At 42.6% G+C, this 27589-nt stretch overlaps 1 protein-coding gene across 1 annotated transcript; it reads right to left on the reverse strand.

Moving 5' to 3' along the window:
- On the reverse strand, positions 1-27113 carry ankrd13b (ankyrin repeat domain 13B). The gene is made up of 15 exons (XM_086125025.1): positions 26792-27113; positions 16457-16592; positions 15586-15710; positions 14288-14333; positions 13990-14133; positions 13161-13401; positions 9920-9986; positions 8669-8750; positions 8027-8091; positions 7566-7702; positions 4409-4566; positions 4028-4216; positions 3307-3470; positions 1803-1879; positions 1-1208 (listed from the first exon to the last, which is right to left on the reverse strand). The coding sequence occupies exons 1-15, from the start codon at positions 26897-26899 to the stop codon at positions 1004-1006; spliced, it is 1944 nt and encodes a 647-aa protein (XP_085981151.1). The 5' UTR covers positions 26900-27113; the 3' UTR covers positions 1-1003.
- Between the last annotated feature and the right edge of the window lie 476 nt (positions 27114-27589).

The raw sequence follows: 27589 nt of genomic DNA on the forward strand, positions 1-27589 counted from the left end.
TTAAGAAATGATGTTCTTTTATTTGATTAGCATACCCATAAAAACATTTGAAGTGATAAAAAAAACTAGGAATACTCGTGAATGAATTAAAAAGGAGCAGGATGAATCTCCTCAAGTTGTGCTGCTATTGGTGAGAAAGTACTTCAAATGTATGCATCTGTATCAAAGCTGTAGTTCTGTCGTTTCCGTTATTATTGACATTGAAAAGCATTTCATTAGCATTTCGGAGATGGGAGGTCGTGGATACATCTGAGATCCAATATAAGAGTTCCATCCAACATTCTGTCTTTACAAAAAAAAATTAATAATCCATTATCCATTAGCCCATTTCGCTAATTATGGGCGAGAGACACGATACAAGCCATTCAGCAGTTACACACTGAAAAAAATAAAGTCCTTGATTTTTCGGTCGCAAACTTGTACGTGATAAAATTGTGTCAAACTAACGGATATCAAAACGGCACGACTGATTCAAAGTAAAATCGGAATGTTTGATACAACTCCTGTACTGGCTCACATCAGATTGCAGTACACTGAATGTCATCGGAAAAATCATACCTGTGCTCCTGCGGTTTAGTTTGTGCCCCAGCTTGTCACCTCAAACATCTTAATTCCAGCCACAGTGTAAATACAGTACATTTGGATTTTGTGCAAGTAAAAACACAAGTACCTAACTACAACTCAGCAACTTTTTTTTTCTCCATTATCATAACAGTATTATGGGACAAAGGGTTCAACGTTCACTTCCACCAGCTGATTGAGACCTTTGTCCAAACAGGTTTTGGGTACCATCGTAATTTGTAAACTGGCACTGGGGAAGAAGTGCCACGCGGAGAGGAAATACTGGTGTCAATTATCTTGACATCAGCATCATCATCCTATGGCTTTGCAAGAAAGCTGAGTCATGGATGGCTGTGAAAGCACAACAGTCATATTTTTTTTCTTAATTTTTTTTTTTTTGTGCTTACATCGTTTGAACCACCTCACTGACCCATTGGCCGGTTCACTTCTCCATAAGCGACAGCTGGATGATGTGCAGCAGCTCTCCCTCTTCCTTCCGTCGCCGCAGCTCAGCTTCCTCTTGCTCCCGAGCCGACATCTCCATGGCGATGCGCAGCTGCCGGTTGTAGCTGCAGCTGCTCGACTGCAGCTTCTTGGAGGGGGTTGAGGAGCGGCTGGAAGGGGAGCGAGGCTTTGTTTGGGGGATCCTGGGCAGGGCGAGACAAGAGACGATGTCTAGTCACTGGTAGAAGAATTTTTTTTGGGAGGTGGGGGCGGGCATGAATACAAATGTTGATTTGAGTTTTCTGTCTGTGGGAGAATGAGAACTGGGGCAAGCGTGTGAAGTGAGAAGGAGAAGAGGAAGTTGTGCGTGTCCATCCGGCACTCTCCAAACAAGGAAGACGGCCAGAGAAAAGATAACAAGGCAAAGTCAACATCTGTAGACTGTGAAAGCAGGAAACTGTCATCTCTCCCCCCCCCACTCGCTCTCCAAACACACGCGTGCGCGTTAGACAGGAGTGCGCAACGAGAAAAATACAGGATGTGAGTCGGGGTTGGAAGGAAAGATGAAAAGAGTTACGAAAAGCAACAATAGCGCACAGCAGTGACAGGAAGTCGGAGACAATGTTGGTACAGGGAGAAGGATGCATAGTTCTTTACTGTGAAAGGTTTGAGGTTTTTTTTTTCCTGCCATCGAGTTTCATAAAATACAAGCCTTGCGTATTTGATTTGATTTCCCCTGATAAGTGCACTTGGGTCTGTGGACCAATGCGTGTTTATTGATGGAACTTAAGGCTGACCTCTCCAGGCGACTTGGATCACAAGAGAGGGGGTGTGTTCCAGGCTTGCTATTGGTCAGTGCCTCCCAAATGGTCACCTAGAAACAAATGACAGGGAGTCAGCAACTAGACACCTTTAAAATTGTTGACCAGTTGTGGACCACTTAAAAACTGCTGGCAATGGTTGGTTGTCTACATCTCCTCCATGATTGGCTGGCGATCCGTCCAAGGGTGTGGCTTGCCTCTCGCCCAGTGCCAGCTGGGGTAGGCTCCAGAAAGTCAAACTGTACCCCTGCATTTTATTTTCCAGCAACGTGAGCTCTTTGCTCATATTCATGTTTTGATGCAATTCCAAAAAGAATCCGCCAACCCTCCCCCAAGGCCAAAATAATGGCAGACAGTCAAAAGTTTATCCCACCGAGCTTAGCAGCTAATGTGATCCTGTACGCAAGAGAAATGGAGCAGAAAACATTCAAGTACGTGAAAAACGGCCAAAGCATCATCATATCGCCGTGTCGGTGAATCTTACAGGATCGCAGGGTGTGTTAGTTCAGCAAGCATCAAAGTCACGGCATCTGAGCATTTGACAGTCTGCCCTTCACATCAGAGCGTCCCGAGTATGATCGCCATTTACAATCCGGAAAAAATGTGCTTGTGTGTTTTTCATTGAACCAATACACAAATACGGCGCCTGATGTTTGGAGAATCGGAGCAACGTCTTCTTCTTCCTATTTGATTGTTCTTATTCTGATGCTGGCCTTGCTTTGAATGTACCGTATTGGCCCGAATATAAGACTGTGTTTTTTGCATTGAAATAAGACTGAAAAAGTGGCGGTCGTCTTATATTCGGGGTCTAGACATTATACCCATTCACGACGCTAGATGGCGCCAGATATCAATTAAGCAAATGCTGAATTTGACTCCCCAGGCCAAAGTGAACCCGTCATGAAGAATAAAAATAAAAATACCGGGTAGCACGAAGAAGAAAAATAAAAAATAGCGGTAAGAAAGAAAAGAGAAGAAAATAATAGAAGACATATCAGAAAATGGAGAAACGTAGCGACAATCTGGAGAAAAGTGGGTCGAAGATAGACCAGGTTAACTGGCAGCTGAGGAGAAGTTATGATGTCATTTACATTTCAAAAACCAGAAGCCATTCATTTACGAATATGATTGCACTTTAGATTTGAATGAAGCAAAATAATATGCTTTTTTTCTCTCAAATATATTGTTATAATCATTTTTTTTCAGATGTACTGTAATTATTTTCTGTATAAAAATTAATTTGGTGTTCAAAAAGTCTTTTTTCAAACTTGAGTCTTGAAAAAGAGGGGGTCGTCTTATAATCAGGGCCGTTTTATATTCGGGCCAATGCGGTCGTTCTTTAACTTGCACAGCCAATTGACAGTAACAAATCTTTCTTAAAGCTTCCATGAAAGACAAAGGGTGACAAGGTTTTTCGAGGTCATTGAGGGAAGCGGGGAGTGCCTTTATAAAGACTCTCCGAGGAGCTCCGCGGTCACACCTGATCGTATTCCGAGCCGGCCTCCAGCAGGCTCTGTTGAATGGCGAACTGCAGCAGGTCATCCTCCTCTTCCCTCATGCTGTCTCTCTGTTTGCCTCCAAGCATGGTGTATCCAGGCGGGGGCTCAAAAACACAGGGGGGGATCTCGCCGGCTCGACATGACACTGCACATATGCAGGGAAGGCGAAAGGGCAAAAGATGGGAAGGTATCGGACATTGATGGGATTACACTCGAGCGGGAGAGCAGGAAAGGGAAGGAAGCGATAACCCTGTTTGGAAAGAGGACAAATTGGTGAATGTAAGAAAGTCAGGCAGGTCCTTTTACCTTCAACCCCCCCCCCCACCCTCCCCCTCGCAAGACTCAGCCAAATGATTTTCCATCCGACTAAGTGACACATTTTCAGACAGAAAACTCTAGAAATGACATCCGGGCAATCAAAACTGACGTTTAATGCTATGCTCATCGTGTCTCGAAAGCCTTCTAGTGGCCCTCTCACAGCCAAAGTCGAATATTTCAGAATTTCCGAAGAACAATTACAGCTCACTCACCCAGCCAGAATGAACTTGAACATTTTGTTTTCTGAATCCACCTGGTGATTCCATCACGCCTCATTTAAATATTCTTTTTTTTTTTCTGGACTAAAAGTCTAAAACGCTTGTCTCACCATTCTTCCAATGTGTGAGTGAGTGAGGGAGTGAGTGAGCGTGTGAATGTTCTCACTGGTGGAGCTGGAGCTGGACACACTCGAGGAGTCGCTGCCAGGCGAGGGGGTGTCCGTCCTCAGGTTATACCTTTGTCCGCTCCCTTCCACCGCGGCTTCGTTGTCAGGGCGCGCGCTTGCCCCCTCCTCGCAGCCGTTCAAGTTGCTGAAGGTAATCCTGGCGTTCAGGATGTGATAGAGAGGGATCTCTGTCGGGGGCGGGGGCAAAGAAATGACATTTGATGCATTTTCATCCTTTTTCAAATGAGCATTTCTCGTTCCTTCGCTCCCTCTTCACTTTTCTACGACTGCTTCCTCCCATCTGTGTCGAATATTCCACCTTTTCATTTTTGTTCCAACAACCTTCTGTTTTTTTCCCGCTCGGCTTCCTCGGCACTCACCGATCTTGACGGGAAAGCCGGGCGGCAAACGCAGCATGATGAAGTCACGCAGCTTGGCAAACAGGGCATTGGAAATGGCCATGAGGTCGATGATAGGCGCCACTTGATCTGCCAACGAAAGAGGATGGGACTCGCACAGCCACAGCTTGGCTTTGAATCTGGAGAAAAGAGACTGAGAATTAACATGACTTATCTTTCAGCTCGGTCAACACTTAAGGACCTCATTTGCGTCTTTTACATCCTGAATCCTGATTATTACTTTCGATAGATATTGATCAGAGAATCTGTTTGGTCGATCGATGCCCAAGTTGAAAATGGATCCGTGAATGAGCGTGGCATTGAGAGCGGCCTTACAGATTTCCTCATCATCATGTACTGTCGCCTTGAATTACGCCGCGATGAACAGTGAGCTGAATGCCAAACATGACAAAAGAGGCCATTGCGGTGACAAACACGCAGTGCCTGGATACTGCTAGCTTGTGATGAGCTCCCTTTTAAAAACATGGTGTGCTTTTATCACAGCTATCAGTTTAGCAGTGGACGGCTAAACCTAAATTCTAAATTTGCAACCTAAATTCTAATATTTAATCATGAATAATTTTTCCAGTAAGTTGTGATTTCAGGCTCAGTGTCAATGTCAAGTGAATGGGCACAGGGCCTTCAAAATCAGCAGCGCTTGCCGACGTAACGTCAACTATTTGTCATGGTTCTGTTTGTGACCAACAGGTAGCACTGTAGGGCTCCGCCTGCAGCTGCACACCTGTTGGTCGTTGCGTCATTAGCTGTTTGTTTAAAAGGACTCCCGGCACGATCATTCGACGTTGTGTCATTGTTTCTGTCATGGTTTCTGTTGCTGTTTCTGTTACTGTTAGTTGTTTTGTTTTGTTTTTGCTTCAGCCATTGTTTTTATTTGTTACTTTGGATTCTTTTTGTTTTCATGACTTTGTTTTGGATTTAGTTCCCTCAATATTTTGTTCATTCAATTTGTCTAGTTCACCCTGCTCCTCCTTCCTGCCTGCTTTTTGGGGTCCTCCACCACCACGCAATCGTGACACTATTTCGACGATGAAACTTTTTTTTTTTTCCAATCAATTTGACTTCAAACTCACCTGACAGGGCCAGCTCACTGGCCTCCAACGACATCCGCATTTTTACTTCCTCTGATCGGTCGGCGAGTGCAAAAAAATATGACGAGCCAAATTCGACGAGCGAAACGCGGCTGTATTGATCTGCACTACGGATCGAACGACTTCAGAATTGTTGTCGTCAACGCTACTTTAATGCTAGTTGAGTCGACATGAATCAGTGATGTCGTTGAAGCTATTCTCGCCGTGCTGTGCACGACACTATCAAAAAGATAAAGACATAAATCGAACATTGCTGCGCAAGCACTCACTCATTCTCCAAGTGTGTCTCTGTGTCCAAAACACGCGAGTGGCAATTAGTCAAGCACAAGCTATGACTCATTTTGCAATGGAAAAGTTGACCCATTGATCGGTTCATTGGTTCAACACCTAATCTCCATACATGAATAGGCTAACTTTCATCATTTTAATTCCACAATAGCTAACCGAGGAGGAGAAATTGATTTGGTCTCGGAAATACTTCAAAATCCATTTTTAAGCAAGACTTTTCCATTAAAGGAGACGAGTCGCGGTATACACGCGTTTACCCAACCAAAAACAGAAGTGAAGGAAAAAATATTTCAATGTACCGCCTGGTGTGCCGCCCAACCTCACATGCACAATGCAGTGGGGCTCACAACAGCTCAGACAAGCTAATCGCCCAATCACCGTGCTGGGCATATGGCAGTAGCAATTATTTATTACACACTCCAGCACCATCTGTGATTTTGAAAATGTCATTTGAAAGTTCAAACGATGGCTCAGCTTGAAGCAATTAGGTATGATTCAGACACTGTACAGCTGTATTATTAATGCGGTGGTGTGGCACTCAACTGGTTAGCACCTCGGCCTCACGGCGCAGACGTGCAGGGTTCGATTCCGGCTCCGGCCTTCCGGTGCCGAGTTTGCATGTTCTCCACGTGCCTGCGTGGGTTTTCTCCGGGTACTCTGGTTTTCTCCCACATTCCCAAAATATGCAAAAACACTTGAAATTGTCCCTCGAGATGTGTCAGTGTGAATGGTTCTTTGTCTCTGTGTGCCCAGCGATTGGCTGGCAACCGCTTCAGGGTTGTCCCCTGCCTACTGTCAGCAGGGATGGGCTCCAGCACTCCAGCGACCCATGTGAGGATAAGCGGATGGATAATATCCATCCTTCCTCAAAATAGAAGGATTTTTATTATTAATGTATAAATTAAGAAGGTACGCTATAGTTGCACTTGGAATTGTTCCAACCCCATCGCTTTCCTTCACTTGTGTTTTGGTTGGGTCAGCACGTGTATGCCAGGACATGTCTCCAACAGTACACAGTTTGTTACTGGGTCACTGAGTTCACTGCTGCGAGTGCAGTTTTTGTAACTTTCACCGACACTTCACACGTTGCAGGAGCCTCGATTGCATGAAAATGATATGTTCCAAGCTCGCTGCTCGAAGAAAGGAGGAAAGTCCAATTCAGCAATTCAAAGAAGAATGGAATGAAAAAAAATGCATTTGTTCTCTACAACAAGCACAAGATCCATCTGCTGTGATGAAGCCATGTTTCAATTTCGCCTTATGAGTGCGCCAAAGGAATTTTGAAGACATTTCCTCAAATTCGACTTTCTGCTCGATGTCAAGTTCGGATTTATCAACATATGACATGAATGATCCTCAAGTGAAAATGGTCCAACACTGATTCTGAATGTGGAGATGGCATTGAATGTTGTCTACTCTTCAAGTGCCCTGCTATTGGCTGGCGACCAGTCCAAAGTTAGATGGGATTCGCTCCAGATCACCTGCAACTCTAATGAGGGCGAAGACGGATGGCTGAATAATAATGAATGTCACCAGTGGTCTTATTTGGGGGCGCATGTCCATGATAGCTCAGAAGAAAACAATATGGCCGATGCAGCCTCATAAATCAAATCAAGGCTTCAATGTCAGAAAGCACCAACAGATATGTATTTGTAGTTTTGTCAGCTTGACGGCAACTTGGTGGCCGGGTTTGCAGGGCCACATCAATGTATGCATGGCTGCTTCTCTGTCGGCTGGCTCACCTCTGGGTCTTGGTGGTGAGTTGGCACGGGTGGCCGATGTCCCTCAGCGTGGGAGAAGAGCTGGGGTTGAAGTATTCCTCAGCGCTCAGCGCAGCGGGGTTGGTCGCTGCTGGAGCGGACATCTGGGTCACTAGGGCCTACAGCGCCAACACATTATACAGTACAGTAAAAGAAACATACAAAGAAATATAATCAGAAAGGAGACTTTGCTTCAAAACCTCAAATCAGCTGTTCCACTTTTTACAGTTGTTCAATTCGACTAAATCACGGATAAAAGAACTGCAGATACTGCAAAATGTGAAGGATAGAGCCTGCAGTATATTCAAGCATAATTTTATAATTAGATTCAACCCTATTCAATCCTACAGCGAATGTTTGGTTTTTTTTTAAGCATGCCTTGCCAGCAATAAAAACATGCTCTTTACAAGCAATGTGAACGAACTCAAGATGCCGCGACTCACCCCGTTGTTTGTGCCCATGTGTTGCTCTGCAATCCCGAGGAAGTTCTGCAGGGGAGTCTTCCCACCTGCTCACACACAAACATCCAAGACAATTAATGAGTGCTGGGTGTTCTGGCAGACCGAAGATCTTTTTCTTTAAACACATCTCCGGCACACCTGACATTTTGGTGACAGAAAGTAGACAAACCCCTAGAGAAGCTAAAAACAAACACAGACCAGAATGATTGAGGTGAAAGGCGATCTCCAGGTGCCCAGATCATAGCGGTGATCTGTGATCGCCCCGGTCCACTTCACATCATCTGCAAGTGGGGGTCTTGCAGTTTGTTTTTAAATGTACTTTGCATGCTTCAACCTTCTGAAATTGTAAGTTACTTTGCTTTATTACGCAGTACTAATTGACCTTTTTTTTCTCAGTCTTGCATCTGATCAGCATATTAAAAATAAATAAATAAATAAATACATACATACATAAATACCGATACATACTGTAAATAAAAATAAAACTAAGTATTTCCAAAACATAAAACTCACAAACCTGCTCTAAAAGCTTTAAAAATAATAATAATAAAAAATAAAATGAAAATGACCAAACTATGAGAATAACCATTGTGGCAACATATCGGCTGATACATTATTAGGAACCTTTAATCTTGTTCTTGTTCTGGTCTGACAGGTGGTCCGTTCTGGTCCTGGTGATAAGCTCTACATTTGACGCAGCATACACCTAAAAATGGAAGAAAAGATGAAAATGATGGTGATGAGCAAACAATAAAGTAGCAAACGGCTGCTTGGCGCCATGCTGAATAAGAACTCGTTTTTATTGCTACAATAAAGATGTACAAAACATTAACCCCACAGCAATACACGACAACAATTCAGCCCATCACACTATAAGGTTCATCAAGTTGCATCGTCAGGCTACGCTTCACGAGCGGAAAGTCAAATATGTCAAACAACAGCCGCGAGCAAAGTAGCTCAACTGAGTGGATCCATCTTTGCTCCGAAGTTTTCATCAGTGACGAAGAAAATAGCAATTACTGCTGAGCCCTGTCCGAATAGCTTTTAAAGCAGTTGGTGATTGATGGTCCTCGATATGCGACGCATGTCTCCGATCAATCCCTCGTGACGCTTGAGCAAACAGATGCAGTCTGGGGTATTGTCATGATGACGAAAGACATATCTTAAAAATTCAGTTTTTTTTGTGGATTTTGGATGGAAGAAAAGTGCACATTTCTTTCCATCCAAAACTGTTGTACTTAATGCACTTTGTAGAATGCTAATTATTTCAGATGAGGTAATTGCAACCACCTGGGAAGGGCCAATTGTTGCTTGCACCTGATTGGCCTGAAGCTCAATGAACTCCCTTTATAAGAGGAATGAGGAAGTCACTGCGCGCCGGACAACTTGGAGAGCAGTGCTACATGTGGTCTGCTCAAAACTGGTCGACTGTTACTCCTGAAAATAAAGAGAACTGGAAAATCTCCTTCCTGGATCCTGGCTGAATTGCCTTTTTATTCTTTTTTTCACCTGGCCTGCTGTTTCGCTGCATAACAGGTATCTATATTGTTCGTCTAAACCGCAATAGAAACATCTTTTTCCTCTCCGTTTTGTTGGAGGCCATGAACCCTTTCAGGGACAGCGGTCACTACAGTAGACAGCGTGTCATGTTATCAGGTCACAGGGTGCATGAAAGAGTTAAGATGGAGACAATGATGCCGACGAGCATTCTGGTGATAAAATCAAGCATCATAGGCAAAAAGAAAGCAATCGTAGTGTCAAATTGGAATTGTTCTGGAAAGCACACTTGTTGACGAGTCATCGCAGGAAACATCAACTGTGTGTTTTGCCTGGACAGCGTGAGAGACTCAATGGGCTGTCAGTGGCTCTCCCTACCTTGGCTTCATATCCGTTCACCGTCTCTGTCTTCTCGCTCCTCCAGCCCAGAATGCCTGTCTTGTTCCTGCAATCAACAAACTTGGCATCAATATACAAGCTCTGGAAAATATGTACTGTCAATGTTTTTTTTTTTCCTTATTTGGTCCACAAATATACTGCTCAATGCAATGAGATTTGTTGAGGTATTACAGTTGGGAAATAACTTCAGGTCTTGAACGTCTCATCTTTTTATGAAAGAAAGTGGCACTAAAATAAAGGGAAGGGGGTTATTTTTCTTTTCGTGTCCCTAAATTGGTGCTCATTTTAATACAGCATAGTGCTGCTCAATTTACAAGGTCCTAATCCCGCTAAATACTAAAAGAACATCAAATATTTGGTGCGCTGTGACAAGAGGATCTCATTTAAATATGGGCATGGAACATTTGTCTTAATTTATTTGGGTTTTACTCCAGGGCTTCCCTAGAGTGTAATGTAAAACAAAAACAAATCCATTTTCTATATCGATTATCATCATTAGAGTCGTGGGTGTGCCAGAGCTTGTCTCGGCTGATCTCGGGTAAGAGCCAGTCGATCGCAGACAGAAAGGAATCGACAGAAATGAACATCAAAATTATTATGGAGATAGAGTGTATGATTTTATTGGACAGTAGTGATTTACTCACCAACAAAATACAAAAAGTTCAATAATGCAGCAATGTAAACTGCATTACAAAAATTGTGTGTGGCAATACATCATCGTGTGATGGTCAAATTTGTCCCAGCAGTGCTCAGAAATTAAAACAGAAGCATTGAATGGCGTACAAATGATTTCTAAAAAAAAACGCACCGGAAGTGCACATATACGTTCCATAAAGACGTAATATAATTTCCACTAACAACCCAGGCTAAAGGTAGCTCTTTCCTGACATGCAAGATGTTGTTCTGTCAGTCGAGATATTACGGTGTCACTCCAACAAACTTCCTTGATACCAATTAGTACTTTCCCGGTAAATAGTGCTTTGTCAGCATCTTTTGTCAATTTGAAGCGAAATAGAAAGAGCACAAAAGCTGCAAATAGGTGAGTTTTTTATTTTTATTTTTTTGTCAATCGTGAATTATGAGTAGGTAGGGATTCACAATATCGTCAAGTCTTGAAAAAGGAGACTGTTGCTATGCTTTCTGTTCATGGCCGACGAGACTAAAGATATGCAACCCCTGTGCGGGGACTTCACAGTTTGGCTTGCTCACATGCATTCTAAATAATTAATTTGCATATAGAAAGGGAGCACAATGACAAGCAAACTGCAACGTTGACACTTTGAGCTACACACTTGACGAAAAGCTTACTTTCACCTCACAAACTTACCTCCACGTCGCTATCAGTCTTCTCGCTCTCTCTTGAAACTTTTTATTCTGCCCGTGTGCAAGTGGTCACAGTTGTGTAAAGAAATCAGTGCCATGAAGCATTACGCTTAAAGACAGGGAAAGTCAAGTGCGCTGTAATAAATTACTTCAGTGTCCAGAGGGGATTAGGAAGATAGGTTTAATTTATTAACTCGTCTTTTTCATTAGAAATGGCTTCACACGCTTTCTTTCTTTCCTTATTTGAAGGTTTGAGGCAGAGCTTGCCGAGTTCATATCTTCATATCCTGTGTATGTTTAGGTTTCCAATTTACTTTTGTTGTATATAATTAGGTCTAATTGTTCCCTATATCAGAGTGGCACAATGGTCGACGGGTTCGCACATCCGCCTGTGGAGTCTGCATGTTCTCCCCATGCCTGCGTGGGCTTTCTCCGGGTACTCCGGTTTCCTCCCACATTCCAAAAACAACACTCAAAATTCTCCCGAGGTGTGATTGTGAGTTTGAATGGTTGTTTTTCTATGTGTGCCCTGCAATTGGCTGGCAACCAGTTCTGGGTGTACCCCGGCTACTGCCCGGAGACAGCTGGGATCGGCTCCAGCCCCCCCCCCCACCCCAACCCTTGTGAGAATAAAGCGGATTGGAAAATGGATGGATGGATGAAAGTTCCCAAAAAGAAGCAGTGAGGAATTTTTCACATTTCTGAGGTGCAAGTGTCCTTTAAGGCACTGGGATGAATACAAACATATGCTACGAACACTGAGTCAACAAATGCGCAGCATGTGTGAAATGTTAAACCCGTCAGTATTATCGCTACATTAGCACTAATTCGAGCACTAATACAACATCCGATTTGATCTGAGAATATACGCAGGAGGTGAGTGCAATGGCAAAGATGCTCAATCCCAATCTTCTTTATTATTACCTAATGTAATATTCAGGTAGGTTTAAAGCTGATTCTTGATTTAACCTCAGATTTTCTTTGCAGGTGGAAGCACGGAGACTCATCAAGCTCGGTCAGTATCAAACTGCCCACTGGGCGACATAGAAGAGGCGGGTGAGAGGAGGATGTTAAAAAAATGGACATCAATCATGCATGACCGCTTTCACCCTGTCACAGTGCTGCTGCGGGGATGTCAGGATGTATAACATAAGCAATAGCGGTGAGTTTGTGGTGTCAAACATATAAAGCAGGGGTGCCCGACCAGTCAACAACGACCGGTGGCCCGCGGATCGATCCCAAGTCGGTCGCGAGGAATGTTGGGGAAATGGGGGTAGGAAAAAAGATTTGTGTGTCTGTATGTATTATTAATATTATATATCGTATTTTCCGCACTATAAGGCGCTCCGGAGTGTAAGGTGCACCTTCAGTGAATGGCCTATTTTAAAACTGTTTTCATATATAGGGCGCACCACATTATAAGGCGCATAGAATAGAAGTTATGATAGTGGCTGCGGTTGCATTATGCATCCACTAGATGGAGCCATGCCAGGGGTAATACAATACAATACAGTGTTATTTATCTTGAGATTTCACAACCACTGCAGTTGTAGCGAATCGCTTTACACGGCATTGAATATACTTTGTCCAAGAAATCTGAATATTGATCCATATATTAGGCGCATCGGGTTATAAGGCGCGTTGTCGGCTTTTGAGAAAATTGAATGCTTTTAGGTGCACCTTATATAAAATACGATATCCTACTGATAACTCCTTAGCCAGTGCCCATCAGAGCAAGAATGTTTTGAGTTCGAATCTGTGAGGTCTTTTTTGTCTGATGTGTATGCTGAATGTTTGCCCACAATCCAGACTATGTATCAAGTGGGCCAAGTCTAAATGTGAGTGTCTCTAGTCTACTGTAGAGTATCTGAGACATGTGGCATCCATTATATCTGACCTCTCAAAGGCAATGTTGCGCGTGTCCAGCTGAGTGGTCACCACAGCGGCAGACAGTCGCGCCGCCACCTGCTCGTCACTGGGCTGCACTCCCCCCAATAGGCCCAAACCAGCAGCTGTACTGCTGCAGGCGCCGCCTTTCCCTCGGCCAGGTGAAAGCGCCGCCAGAGATGAGACGCACAAGGTCTCACAGAACACCAGCTGCCTGTCGTGGTCGACCTCGATCACCTCTGCGTTGGAGTCTGGGATGTGAGATGAGAAAGTTAGGGGTGTAGAGGAAAGTTAGGGCATCTTAAGCATCCAAAAAGATGACAAAATATCTCCAAACGTACAAATTGTGTGTGCGTGATTGATTTGAACAGGGAAAATGTTAATATAGGCTCACATGAGCAGAGGAAAAGGAGACAAACACAGTGGGAGAATATTTTGCAGAGTCCAAGATGAGCCCGGTGAAAAGTACGATGAAAAATTATTCAAGATGTAAGATGAACAAATATAAATATAAAATGAGAACTATGGAGCCAGGGAAGAAGAATGAGCACAAGGATTTGTGAAGTAATTCCAAAGAAGGGTGCTGGGGAAGGAGACGGCATCACCAAGGAAAGACACAGTCACGCTTGTGGCATTTGTTTCATTTCGCATTTGCATCCCGTGATTGAGAATTATCAAAATGTTCTTGAGAAACCTTATGCGAATTTATGTGTGGAAATATCAGCTTAGTTTATAAATTGCCATACCGGCTCAAGTGCAATGTCATTCTGACATTGGGAGTGATTTTTCTTTTTAGATTCTAGGTTCATGCATGTGCAAATATAACTGAACATTTCGACCTTGTCCCCTGAAAATGAAGCTCCGATTTCCTCTTTGCCATGTCATCTGCTCAAATCCGGTCAGAGTGGTGTCGACGCGGAGACACTGACCACTCTTCCAAACCCTGCAGGTGTCGCTGGGGCAGATACGAGACACCAGGGGCACTGAGGACAAATACAAATTGATTAGACAGACAGATTAGATAGAGATCTGAGATAGAGAGTATAAATGGACGGTATAGATAATGCAGATGGACGATAGATAGATAGCTAGATAGATAGTCTGTGCCCCCTCAAAAATGAAACGCATAGTACCGACCCCAGCTGGTAAACTCCCATTTCATCTCCACATAGAAGTCCTGGGCCTGCACAGACAACACAATGCAACCATTAGTGAAAACAAAGCAGCAGAAAGCCATTGATAAAGAGAGCTGGTGAGGTAACGGCTTTATTTACAGATGGCCATTAACCCAACGGGCAGGAAAAGATGGAGCGTGATGGATGCCTGCCAAAAGGTGTTGTGACTGGCACGGAGCACTGCTTGTGTATTATGTGCGCGTGGGTATATAATAGCACATGATGGAGGAGAAAGGATGTGGGTGAGCGCAGCGGAGGAGGAACGCTGCCTGATGTTTGTGACATTTGCAAGGGTGTGCTTGACTGCACGTTGTATGCGTGTCAGGGGTTCGCGTGCACCACGCGGATGTACTGTATATGGCGGTAGGCCCCCCCCCCCCCCAAGTATAGAAACAAGTAATCTGATGGCATGACTGAAAGATATAAAGCCAGCCAAATGTGCATCAGAACGGTCAAATCAAATTCTTTATTAAATATTTTGGTCATTATGAAAAAGCTAAGATGTCCTCTGACACTACAATTCCTTTTTTTTCTAACCCCAAAATAAGCCCACTCTAAGGCTTAACTGGAATGTATATCTGACACTGAAAAAATGCTTTACTATACCTCTAACAATACGGTACCCACTTCGAAAATGGTTTTGATATGTGGCAAATTTCTCAACTTCTACCAGTCAATATCCTCATAATTTCTGTTGGATTTAACACTGTTTATGTTAGGTGGTTTAGTTGCAGGGTTTTTTTTTTTGTAGGTTAACCTTCCCTGTATGTTTCAAAATTATGTTTTTATAAATATAATCTATATTAAAATATAGATTATATTTTAGAGTGTTTCTTGTGGCCACTGTGCATATAAATACACAATAAAACATTTCTCCCTTTTGCTTTTTTGTAGTAAGAAGATACCTAGTTAATACAAATTCAATCGGGCGACATTAGCAGTCAATTTATGTACTGCACTGATGGTGTCAATAACAAGGAGGGCAAAGACCGCAAAACATGAAAATCAAGTCAAAATAGGAAAGCATGTCAGATGAATAAGCAGCGGCGCATTTTGCAGTTTGTCCCTTTAGACTAGTAATTTATCCGTGGGTTTTAAAGAAAGCTAGGAATATTCCATCTGAAAATAAGGATGTAAAATAAAAACTCATCTCTTATTCAAATGATAGCATCACTGCTTCAAAGCCTCTTTTGATGTGCAATTGTTGAGTTGTTTTGTTTTGGAGGTTTTTTTTTGCATGCGTTTTGTGTGAAAACTCACTTGGCGCAGTCGTTCCAGCAGTACGGGGATGCCCGCCAGTCTCTTGGCGGTCCTCTGGTAGTCACGGTAACGCAGCACAAGGCGCACAAGCTCTGGATCTCTAGTACTGACTGCCTCCTGAAGAACTGAGAGATAGCGAGAGAAGTAGTGACAAATAAGAGCCAATCACTCGGGCCTCATCTAAAATTGATGTGCGGGAGCAATTTAAGGCGGCGGGCAGATTCTGAAGTGGGTCGAAGAAAAATTTAGCATGACGAATAGGCGCATTTTTGAACCCATTCATCAGGTAGCCACTTCATTACTAATCTTACAGCTTGCTTGATACCGAAAGAAAGCTATAACAAGACAATCGTGTTTCTTAGCGACTAGAGCTGGAGGTTTTATTCCAAATTGAACTCTAAGTGTCTCCCTTGAGAACCACATGTCAGTTCATCACAAGGTGATGCGTCAAATTTACATAATGTACGCTAACGATAGCTGATTGAGTAAAGTGTGAGTCAGCGGTGACACACATTTGCATCAAGTCGTTGAGCAGAGTTTTAAATCCATACCACTTTACAACCTGAAAAATAACAACCAAGTCTTGTTCTCAGACGGGAGCAGAACAGACGTAAAACATCCCTGCCCAAGAGAATCAACAGAGACGATCCTCCTTACTTTGTTTGAATAAACCGATCGCTGACAACCACAGATCATAGACATATTTTTGTGAACTAATGATGGACAATGAAGGCCTCATTTCAAAGTGGTTTATACCACACATACCAACGTGAAGACACTCGTACAGCAAACATCCATATGCTAAATCTAACATATCATGGACGTTATGTCAAATGTACTTCAATGAAAAAGAAATACAAAAGCCACTCACCAGTCCAGCCGTTGCGGTTCTCTTTGCTGACATCAGCTCCATGCTGCAGCAGAACTCTGGCACAGTCCAGATGGCCCAGTGTGACAGCCAGGTGGAGAGGAGTTCGACCCCGGGGATCCACAGACTCTAAATCAGTCTGAGGGAAGAAAAAAAAAAGAGATGGGAACAAATACAGTACAGAGAGAAATTAAAGTAATGTGACATCAGATCGTAGAATATATCTGGAATAAATGCATAATAGTGTGCCTCTCCGGAGCTGGGAGAGGATGTAAATATAAATAGAAACATCAACAAGAAGTTGACAGCAGAGAGGTGGAGAGGGAGCTGGTGACGGGTGCTAATTGATCTGTCTACAGACTCTAATGACGATGGCTGCTGCACTTCTGCAGTGTCTTCCGTAATTTGGGGCTGTTTTACCTCAAACCTCTGGTTCCCCTCCTACTTTTCCAGTTCATTTTCTTGGAACCGTTCAAAATTCACCATAAGATTTTATTTTGTAAAACTCAATTCCTTTTTGCATCATTTGTGCAACTTACAAAGGCACAACGAGGCTGAAAATCTCAAAGCTGAGTTGCTATATTTAGCAGATCTTTCAAAAATCTATATTGACAACGAAAGACAAAAAAAACGGATGAAAAAACATATAAGTAAAGTATACATCCACGCAAATGTTTTCTACTGATTCTAATTATTCTATCAAGGGAAAAAAAACTATATATACATACATATATATATATATATATATATAAATAAAACGACCACCATAGAGACACGGTCAGAGATAGACGGGAAAAACTGGAAGGAGAAAATGCGGATGACATGCTGCTGCGAGTGATGGGAAACATAGAATGGGATGAGTGTAGAGCTGAAAAGTAGAGCATGCAGCGAGAGGGAGGATGAAGGAGGCTGAGAAGTGAGCTGAAGAAGAGAACAACAACAGAGATTCCCTCGGGTGCCGATGTCGGCTGGGGGATAGGCAGCAGATGAGTCGTTGCAATGCAGGAGGAGCGAGACAGTTTGCTTGCGTGTGCTGTGCAACCAGAGTGCAGTATGCAAATTAAGCCTCATTCCTTGTCGTCCGTCGCGTCTCTAAGGACACTGCGGACAGCATATGGCTGAGCTGCATGAATGTCAAAGGAAGCATTTTACAGTCCAAATTGCACTTTCCATTGTTTAACAATGCAGCTGGATATTTATAGCAAGGTTTTGAAATTATACCATTCAAAATGGAAATGGTCATTGCGCAAGGACCCTCTAGACAAGTTATTTTGTGAACGAGTATGTCGGAACGGTACGTGCATGGAATTGTGGAACGGCGAATGTGGAGTAAAACGTTTTTGAATATCAAATACATTTGAACATACTTACATATGAATATACTTGGGAGTACGTTCGAATGTATTTGCGAGGACATTCGAACGTACTTACAAATGCGTTTGAATGTTCCAACCAAAAGCATGTTTTACGTAGAACAAAGCTGACAAGAATAAAGATAGACAGTAAAACATAGATGCTTTATTTATCTTCTATTTGTCTCCTTCAAAATCTCCTTTTTAAAATGGATGGATGGATGGATGGCCTCAGGTCTGTTTTCCCTGAGCCTTCTACCCGAACTTTAAAATAAAAATGTACATTTTCCAGCAGGATGAAATAGTGGTGTGTGACAATTAAACAACATATGTCCTCAGAAATGAGGACATTGAGTCACTTTGAAAAACATCTACTAAACAGAAGTGGTCCGTTTTGTTACTGTTACTATTGCTTGCTCATACAGCGACTCAAAAAGAAAGGCGGAGGGAGGAATTTTTTGTTGTTCTCAGGAAGAATGATTCCCAATATCAAATGGAAATGAGATATATTTAGGCTTGAAACATTGTTTGAGAACATGTCAGCTCTTTGATGTCTCAAATAACCACATTCTTATTTTTAGCTGAGGTGGCACACTTGACGGAGAGCAGGCCATACATACATGGATCAATAACGTTTATTTATATTTAATATATACCGGTATAATTTTTCCCACATTTTTTTACGTTTCATTCGGTAGGCAAAATTATTTGAGTTGGATATGAGCAGGATGCAGATGAAAGTTAAGATATTCACAAATAATCACAGAGGCCAAATTCTGTCATGAACTGGAAACTGCTGCAACATTAGTGTCACCGTCTACTACAGGAGTGTCAAAGTCATTTTTGTCACGGGCCACATTGAAGTTACAGTTTGCTTTGGAGGGACATTATGAATTTGGGAAACCATATACATGTTTAATCACCTCTGCATATTACATGCACAGTGCACAACAAATTGATGAATAACTAGTTTTAAAATCAGAAGTCAAGAATAATGACTGTTATTGTGGATTACATATGACAATTTGAAGTTTTGGTTCAGACCTTAGCAAGCATTATGGAATTTGACATGCTTGATTTGCTTTTGCGGGCCACATAAAATGATGTGGTGGGCCACATCTGGCCCCCGGGCCTTGAGTTTGACACATGTGGTTTATTATGAAGCAAGTTTTTATCATCATGGCATATACTGACAAGCCGGGTCTGTGCAAGGAAACCAACCAGTTGAAATGAACCTTCAGGCTCATAATATCTCTTCTCCTTTGGTGTTTGATGATGTCACATTAAACTCACCCAACCTTGCTTTGCTTCCTAAAAAATGACCCCTAAAAGTTATGAGAATGTCTAACTGGGTTCTAACACATTAACCTGAATAAGGGATTATTTAATAGGTCCTGAATAGACTTTTGACCAGCACCTCATTCCATTCTCAATCATTACTGTATGCATGACTTACAGTAAACTTAGTACGGTAAAAGTTCAAGTGCTGTGGGAAAGATTTTGAACACACCAAACTCTACTGATGGTATGAGCAAACATGTGGGATAGTAACCCGGTGCTCATTATTATGCTTTTGAAAGGTGGACGGGATCACCGTCATTCCATATTTAAAGGGTATGCTTTGGTACCCCAAATCTTTGCTCAGTTTTTATCAGCACATTCAAGAGCAAAACTACACAATGTTGTAGAATCCTGCAGCTTAATCAATTTGTCACACGTTATGGGAATACAGAGAGAGCAGCACAACATTGCCCTGAGACACAATTTGTTGTACTGTGTTCATCGTGTAAAATCTCAGTTTAGACCGTAAGGTCGGCAAGGTGGGAGAGGAACACCCATCTGTGTTCTGCTCATTGGCGATATCACTTTTTTAGGTCTTTTAATAAGCTGCTATCGTTTCATTGTGCAGTGCACTGCAGTTAACATCTGCAGCTTGCCACAATATGACGGACAGACTGAGACATTTTTTCACACACATAAACACATTAACACTTCTATGACAAGAGCACCACTTAAGGGTGCCTAAGTGCTAATGTCCACCCAGTATTACATAACCGACCTGCAGAAATTACATGGGGGGAAAAAAAACGGGATGGGATGTGTTTATTTTCCGCTGCTATACTTCAAAACGTATTGTACATTTTAAGCATTGCGGCAGAACGAGCGATTTGTGGATGACATATCGTTTGCTTCAAAACATAACGTGAAACTTTAGCAACTCATAAGAGTCATGTTCACAGGGCGGTTGATGAGTTGACGCTGCACTATCTTCTTTCTTCTTTTGAGTGATTTCTTAACTATACTTTACAGTCAAATTCTGTCCAAGTAATACCTCCCTCCTATCGTCCATTTTCCTTCACCCCCACCATCTCAGTGGTGAGCTCAAAGACTGCATTATTGATATGCATTTCTAGCTACGGCATCTGCTCCTTCTCTCACACCGACTCACATCCCCCTTTCCTCACTCACTGTGTTCGTGGCCCGATGCAGCTTGGCAGGTACTTAGGCCAGCATCAATCTTTCATTCAAAAGCCACACGCACGTGCACACACACACACACACACACATAGTCTCACATTTAAAAATGTGCATACATACCCAACAGGTAATTTTCCCCAAATGTTTGCGCATGGCCGACATTGTGGAAGTGAGTGCTGACAGAGAGATCTTTTACTTTCCCCGACACAGATGCTAGACTGCCATGAAACACCGATTCATGTCACCGACTCAGACAGTCGAATGAGTGCAGCAAACGAGGGACGATAACTCACAGAATAAATTGACAAAACGTCGCAGCTGAAATTTACTTGCATTGCGGGATGTGAATTGAAGTGCTGGACAGAAGAGCAAAACATACTGAAACTTAAGAGTGCAACCGCTGACCTACATTTCAGAATGTTTTGTGTTCCGATTTTCACTGCATTTTAGTCCCCGTCACTCCTAATCTCCACAGAAGGCAGAGAGAGTTTCACTGATGCTTATCTAAAGTTGCACACTCGCACAAAACGTGAGAGATCCACACACTAGCACCACTCCTTTCTTGCCATGCCCTCACACCAGTGTCTATTTGACTCACTGGGAGTTACACATATTAATTTAAAATGTTTTTATTGATATAGATTAAGTGTAGAACGATACAGGATCTTACTGGACGTTTTTTTCCGATATTTTGAGCCTGTAGTTCTACACCACAACACGACTCCAAATATTGTTTCTCTATCTAGCTAGCTAGCTAGCCTAGTTAGCCAGCTAGCTAAATACTGATCTAATCGCGAGATTAATTGATGTCATGGCTAGGTACAAACTGCCCTGCCGTCCACGTTCCTTGTAGAATGTTTCAGTTCAATAGGCGTGCAATATATTCCCCCAGTTGCTCAAGAATTTATCATGGGATGCTGAGGAACAGTTCCAAGCGCTTAACTTAGGTCTTCAAAATGTTTAAAAATATTACTTCTGCATCTATTTTCGAGCAAACACCCAATTTTTCCTCTGAGCATGTCTTTTTTTGGAGAGCTCTAAAAATGATGAAATGTTGAAGATGAGGCAGTGTGAATAAGGCGTTACTCTTCATGTATAAAAAGATGAAGGCAGCGAGGTTACTGACTGTTTTGTTTGTGTGTTGTTTTCAAGTTCATCTTAACACGTACCAGTAGTTAAAATAAAAACATATACCGGTCGGGGTGCGTTGTTAGCATTGACTTTTTTTCTTACAACCGTTTATTTTAATGTGTCTTTTACACATTTTTTTTTCATCATGGGCCAAAAAACAACTGAACAGCAATGAACAAAAGTGGATCAGGACAGCCCATCCTTTCTGCTATGCAGCAAAAGGGTGGAAATGAACTGTTTCAACAACCAGAATATGGCTCTCCTGTGTCAACCTCAGGAGTTGGTCAGAAACAGAAACTCTGTAAATCAACAAAAAGCATTGATAAAACAGTTCATAAAACCAAAGGTCACACAAACAAATGGAACGAAAAGCATCAGAAGAGAGGTTGTATATATTCATAAGGTCACTGATGCAGTAAAAAAAGGCTTTATCCCACACGAGGCATATGTCTCGTGTCTAGACTTTCATTTGCAGCTTTTTAATCCACTACATCTTGCTACAACTTCCATCCCTTGCGAAGATTGCTTTCTTCCACCAATCAATTCTCATTTGCATTTGCTTTTATCATTTACTCTCAATCCTGAGCTTGTATTGTCTTCTTCTGTGAAAAGCTTTCTGCAACTGAACTAAATCTGACCCCCAACCATACTGGCTTCTCTTTGCGGCTTCTCTCCGCTGCATTTAGGAATTTGGGTTTCATTACACCAAGGAAAGTAAGAGGGCTGAGGGTGGGGTTAATCAATAGGGGAAGAAGGATGGTAGTAGACGGAGAAGAGGAGAGGAGAGGCCGGTCACAGACAACCTGTGAGCAATAATTAATGGCTCTTTTCCCTTAGGTCAGCTGATAAATCTCGTGCTGATTAACCATTAACACCTCGCGGGTTGTATCGTGTGCACTGCTTGCATTAGGTAGCCTTTTGCTTCAGTTTAGCACGATACCATATCTATTACAGAGCAAAGTTGTAACGTCATTGTGAGAAAACGGTAGATAGAGGATTGATAAAACAGCCCATCATACATCAGTACCTGCACAGTACAGCGAGCTGGTAAAAAGGTGGAGAAAAAGCTGGGCCATGTGTAAAGGGCTTGTGCCGTGATGTCATGCTAATTACGTTGCTAATATGATTCCATCTACACATCTCACCGTGGAAATACGAGGCAGTTTAATGTTCCGTACCATTCCATGGCGAGCTGAATTGAATTATACTGCAGCACAGTGACAATGACAAAAGAGAGCTGGATGAAAAACTGCAATGGAAAGAGCTTGATGAGATCATAGGGTCAATTCCCGACTTTGTCTTGAGATAACCCATCAGTCTTTTTTGTGCTTTCTGAGCCAGACAGACTCTGCTCCAAATCAAGCCAGCCCTCTCCCCCATCACCATATTTGTACCTCCTCTCTTTCATTCTTTAACTGTTGCCCGTTTTTACTTTTCCACTGCTTCTGCCAACTTGGTTATTTACACAGGAGAGCACAGCTGAAGATTCATCTCTGAGATTTTTTTTTTTCTCTCCGCAGCACATCCTTCAACTTGGACCACTCTCATATCACCTTGGTACTCCTCACCAACGCTCTGTTGTGGATAACATTCCCCCCTTTTTGTTTTCAGCTAAAGCCCGTCAAAGCAGCGATTTGGCACATGAATAATGTAATATGCTTGCATGTGTCTGATTATTGTAAATAAGTGAAAGTTTGATCAGATATAGTATTCCAGTACGGAGTGGAAATAAATTCAACAAGGGGCCTGTCTTGATTTAAAAGTAGTAGATATAAAATACGTACAAATCTGTTTTATATATTGCAGTTTCCCACACTGCTCAGTTGGACAAAGATCGTGATATAATTGGAAATGATTTCTGTATTCCCCGTCATGGAAATGATTTCTATTTACCCTGTCATGCAAGAGGAACGATTTTGATATCTCTTTTGCGTGCCTATTTTCTTTTTGCCATTGATGTTCCTTTTTTTAAAAAATGTGAATTTAATACACAATTTGTAATCAAGTAAAGTCCCTGTAATGTGTAAATGTCTTCTATATTCTACACCCCAAAGAGAAGAATGTTGTTACCAACCCTACAAAATTGAACGATTATTAGAAAAAAAAACGGTATGTAAATTGGAACCCTGCTATTTGCGGGGCATCGGGGCAAAATCTGGTCCACAAACTGACCGTCACCTCGGTCAAATTTTTACTGCTCGTGCCAACTTGGCTTTTAAACAACACATAAAGGCAGATATAATTATGTCCTTTATTGGTTTCTCTTGGTCACTTATCAGTCACATCTTTCTGAACTGTGCAGCTCAACTAGTTTTGACAAATACGAGCGCTTTGATTTGCTGAATTTACTGGCAAAGCTACACACTGCCCTCCTTCTTCTACGATGCTCTACTATCATATCTCTATTTGCTACAATACTCAGTAGTCCGCTCCGCACCCGTTTTAAGAACGGGTGCGAAAAAAAAGGGTGTCGAATCGACTGGTCCAAACTGTGCCTATGTGAACTGTACTGCTTCTTCCAAAAGTGGCGACACTCAATAGATAGCTCAGTTTTAAACAAGAAACTCTTACCTTTGTTTAAAAAGGGATATTTATAGATTACATGTGAACAGAGGAACAAGAAGAAAGGAAGAACGAAGGGGAAGTGTTTGCTCTGCTTTGCTACCTGTCTTCCTGCGTCATCACAACTTGCTCTCATCTGACATCTGACAAAGCACGATGACTGCTAAGGTTTACAACCTGAGAGTATTTTTCTGAAGTTAATGATAAAGGAACATAGAATGCGTGAGTGTGAGTGTGTGTGTGTGTCCTATTTTCACTACTATCGTTCTGGTGTTTTTGACATAATATTGGACCCAATATTTTAGTACCGGGCGACCCGGTAGTCCAGTGGTTAGCACGTCGACTTCACAGTGCAGAGGTACCGGGTTCAATTCCAGCTCCGGCCTCCCTGTGTGGAGTTTGCATGTTCTCCCCGGGCCTGCGTGGGTTTTCTCCGGGTACTCCGGTTTCCTCCCACATTCCAAAAACATGCATGGCAGGCTGATTGAACTCTCTAAAAATTGTCCCGAGGTGTGAATGTGAGCGTGGATGGTTGTTTGTCTCTGTGTGCCCTGCGATTGGCTGGCAACCGATTCAGGGTGTCCCCCGCCTACTGCCCGAAGACGGCTGGGATAGGCTCCAGCACCCCCCGTGACCCTGGTGAGGATTAAGCGGTTCGGAAAATGGATGGATATTTTAGTACCTATGGAAAGATCAGGAAACTATACCGACAATCGTCCCTGAATCGTCCACTCTGCAGTGTGTGTGTGTGGGGCGGGGGGGTCTTGTACATAATTTTGTGATGTAATGACGTTATTAAGAATTGGATTAGGTCACTCAATACCCACTGCAGGCCCAGGTCCAAAACTTACCAACCGTCACTGATTTACAGTCATGTTCTTGAATTTGAAGGTTCATGTCACCTTCAAATTCTGCTTTTTAGACGGTTATTTCGGGTTGGGTCTCATTACAATAAAAGTGACTTCCGCATAACTATTGCTTCCCTCTCTTGTCTTTGCTAACATGAACGTACAGTATGTTAATTCTCCACCAGTGATTGAGCCTACATTTTGAAAACCACCACTCACTGCGCAAGGTTGAACGTCTTTGGATATCTTAGCAGTTAGAGCAATTCTGTAATTGACAAATAGCAATATACACAAATGAAGAGCCCTTTTTCACAACACAAAAGTCCGTTTTAAAAGATGGATTTAGCCATTTCATTCTGCTGAGTACCGACTGTATTAGCTACCACTTCAAGTATGTGCCTAGCCACAATCTAACCTTGTTTCTCTTTTATTTTGTCTTTCTCATTTACTCTTTATAATCCAGAGATTTTGAATGCGATTTTGAATTTGTAGACGAAGATTGTGTGAATGGATGTTTCTCGATATATCCTTTGTGATTGACTAATGACCAATTCTGGCTCCAGTCTGCCTTCCGCCCACAGTCAGCAGGGAAAAAAGCTCCAGATCACCACGAATTTGAACAGAATAAGTGAAAAAGAAAAGAGATGCATAAATATGAACAAGTGAATTCGGACATGACTGTAAAGTTGACTTGTCTGAACCAACTGCAGATGAGTCATGTAACATTGTTGGTGATGATGTTTCTGATAACTGACTCTCTCATGTAATTAACTGAGGTCATATTAGGAATATCTGTTAATGTGATTTTGCAGATTTATTTTATACATTAATTGTGCTTGTGTTGTGACTGGATGGTGTGTCTAAAGCATAGGATTATTTTTTTTTTTTTTGCTGATCAGCCACAATAACTGCAATTTGACATGGGGATTATTTGGGGTACTTTACAAAGTAGTTTGTGCTTCAAATAGAAGGCTCGCAGTATATGTTTTGTGCATGTTCGTAGTTTACGCAACGTGTAGGAAAGTGTGTAGAAGTGTGGTACCTTGAGACTGATGCATGCACTCAAAACCTATCCTGCAAAGCATCTCTTATATAATGACATCGAGTGTTAGTACATTTGTTTCAAAAAAGAAACTGTACTCAATGCAAATCACTGACACGCAAATGCATCGTCTTTTTATTTCGGCCGAACTTAAGTGGTCCATTTTAAAGAGGAACCACTTGATCCTCACTAGGGTCGCGGGGGGTGCTGGAGCCTATCCCAGCCGTCTTCTGGCAGTAGGGGGGACACCCTGAATCAGTTGCCAGCCAATCGCAGGGACGAACAACCATCCACGCCCACACTCACACCTAGGGACAATTTAGAGCGTCCAATCAGCCTGCCATGCATGTTTTTGGAATGTGGGAGGAAACCGGAGCACCCGGAGAAAACCCACGCAGGCCCGGGGAGAACATGCAAACTCCACACAGGGAGGCCGGAGCTGGAATCGAACCCAGTACCTCTGCACTGTGAAGCTGACGTGCTAACCACTGGACTACCGGGCCGCCTAAGTGAAAAATGTTTTTTTTAAATAATTACAATTGTATTCTCTGGAAACCTACAATATTGGACATTTCCTCCCCCAACTGTACTGTCACATGCTACATCATCTAATTTTTTAGGTTTTACTACTCAATGCACGTAATGCACGTCCACCCCCCCCCCCCCCCCCCCCCGGTGAGCAGAAGAAAATATACAAAAACAGAGCACAATTAAGCGAAGAATATCGTTAACAAGTGCCCACTATCTCCAATTATTGAGCAGGTAAATGAAGTGCTGCGCGATTCCACCAGCACCACGTTATAATTCTCCACTGGCTCCAGCGCGTGCACAAAACACGCCCCAACAGACGCCACAAATAACAGAATCGGGCCCATGTACAGAATATGAAATGTGTGTTTAAAAAGGGCTGTCCTCCGGCTCTCACCTCCTCGTTGACTGTCAGATCTTTTTCCAGCTGCCGGTGCTTGTTGTGCCACACCAGATAGTGGACAGGATAGCGACTCTTCTCCGGAGTTTTCTTAGCAGAAATCATGCTCGTTCATAGTTTTTCCCTCCCTCCTCCGTCTTCGCTGTGGATGGTTCGGATACTTTGATTAGTGATGCTCGCTATACGATGACGCTAACCATCATGTCGCTGTCATCCAGAGTCGAGAGCGTTTGGTTTACGGCAGCGGGGAAATTTTTTGGCTGTGCGTTCATTTCTTCTTAACCACCCCGCTTGTCCACCCCTTTCTCCCTCCCCTGCTTACTCCAGTAACACATCTCTCCTACTCGCCCCTCTCCTCCCATCCGTCCGCTGACTGAGATGCGCTGACAAACTGCAAGCAAATGTGCTCATGCTCCGCCAATCCGCGCTACGGGATGCCGTGATTGAACTTATGTCTCAAAATAAGACGCACAAATAATGAGCAAACGCTCAAAATCTTATTACACCGATCCAAGCCCCCGTGCCAAGCAGGTAGAGGAAGTTCGTATCCCGTACGGCACATGGAATGAGTAAAGATCATCAAGCAGCAGAGCATTTATTTGTATTGTATGCGCATTCTTATTATTCATCTTCTTTTATATGCCCATACACGAACACTACAACTGTTTTCTTTTCCTGAATTCATTATTCTATGGATACACTACTTATATTTATTCAAGCACTCCAATCTACAATTGATTCTAAATCAGAATAAAAAACAAACAAACAAAACACAAGGCTGACCATAGTGCTGTG

Source organism: Hippocampus guttulatus, chromosome 12 (genome assembly GCF_054856545.1).
Source record: "Hippocampus guttulatus isolate MCC_2025c chromosome 12, RoL_Hgut_1.0, whole genome shotgun sequence".
In the NCBI taxonomy this organism is placed as follows: domain Eukaryota; kingdom Metazoa; phylum Chordata; class Actinopteri; order Syngnathiformes; family Syngnathidae; genus Hippocampus; species Hippocampus guttulatus.

Bases quoted from the DNA above. Each gene is read 5' to 3' on its own strand.
- ankrd13b (XM_086125025.1), bottom strand. From the start codon at position 26,899: ATGATTTCTGCTAAGAAAACTCCGGAGAAGAGTCGCTATCCTGTCCAC. The intron at 8,092-8,668 runs GTTCCTAATAAT...GTGTGTGAGCAG, and splicing joins GAACAAGAACAAGATTAAAG to GTGGGAAGACTCCCCTGCAG. The intron at 4,217-4,408 runs GTGAGTGCCGAG...CGCCCCCGACAG, and splicing joins CGGCTTTCCCGTCAAGATCG to AGATCCCTCTCTATCACATC.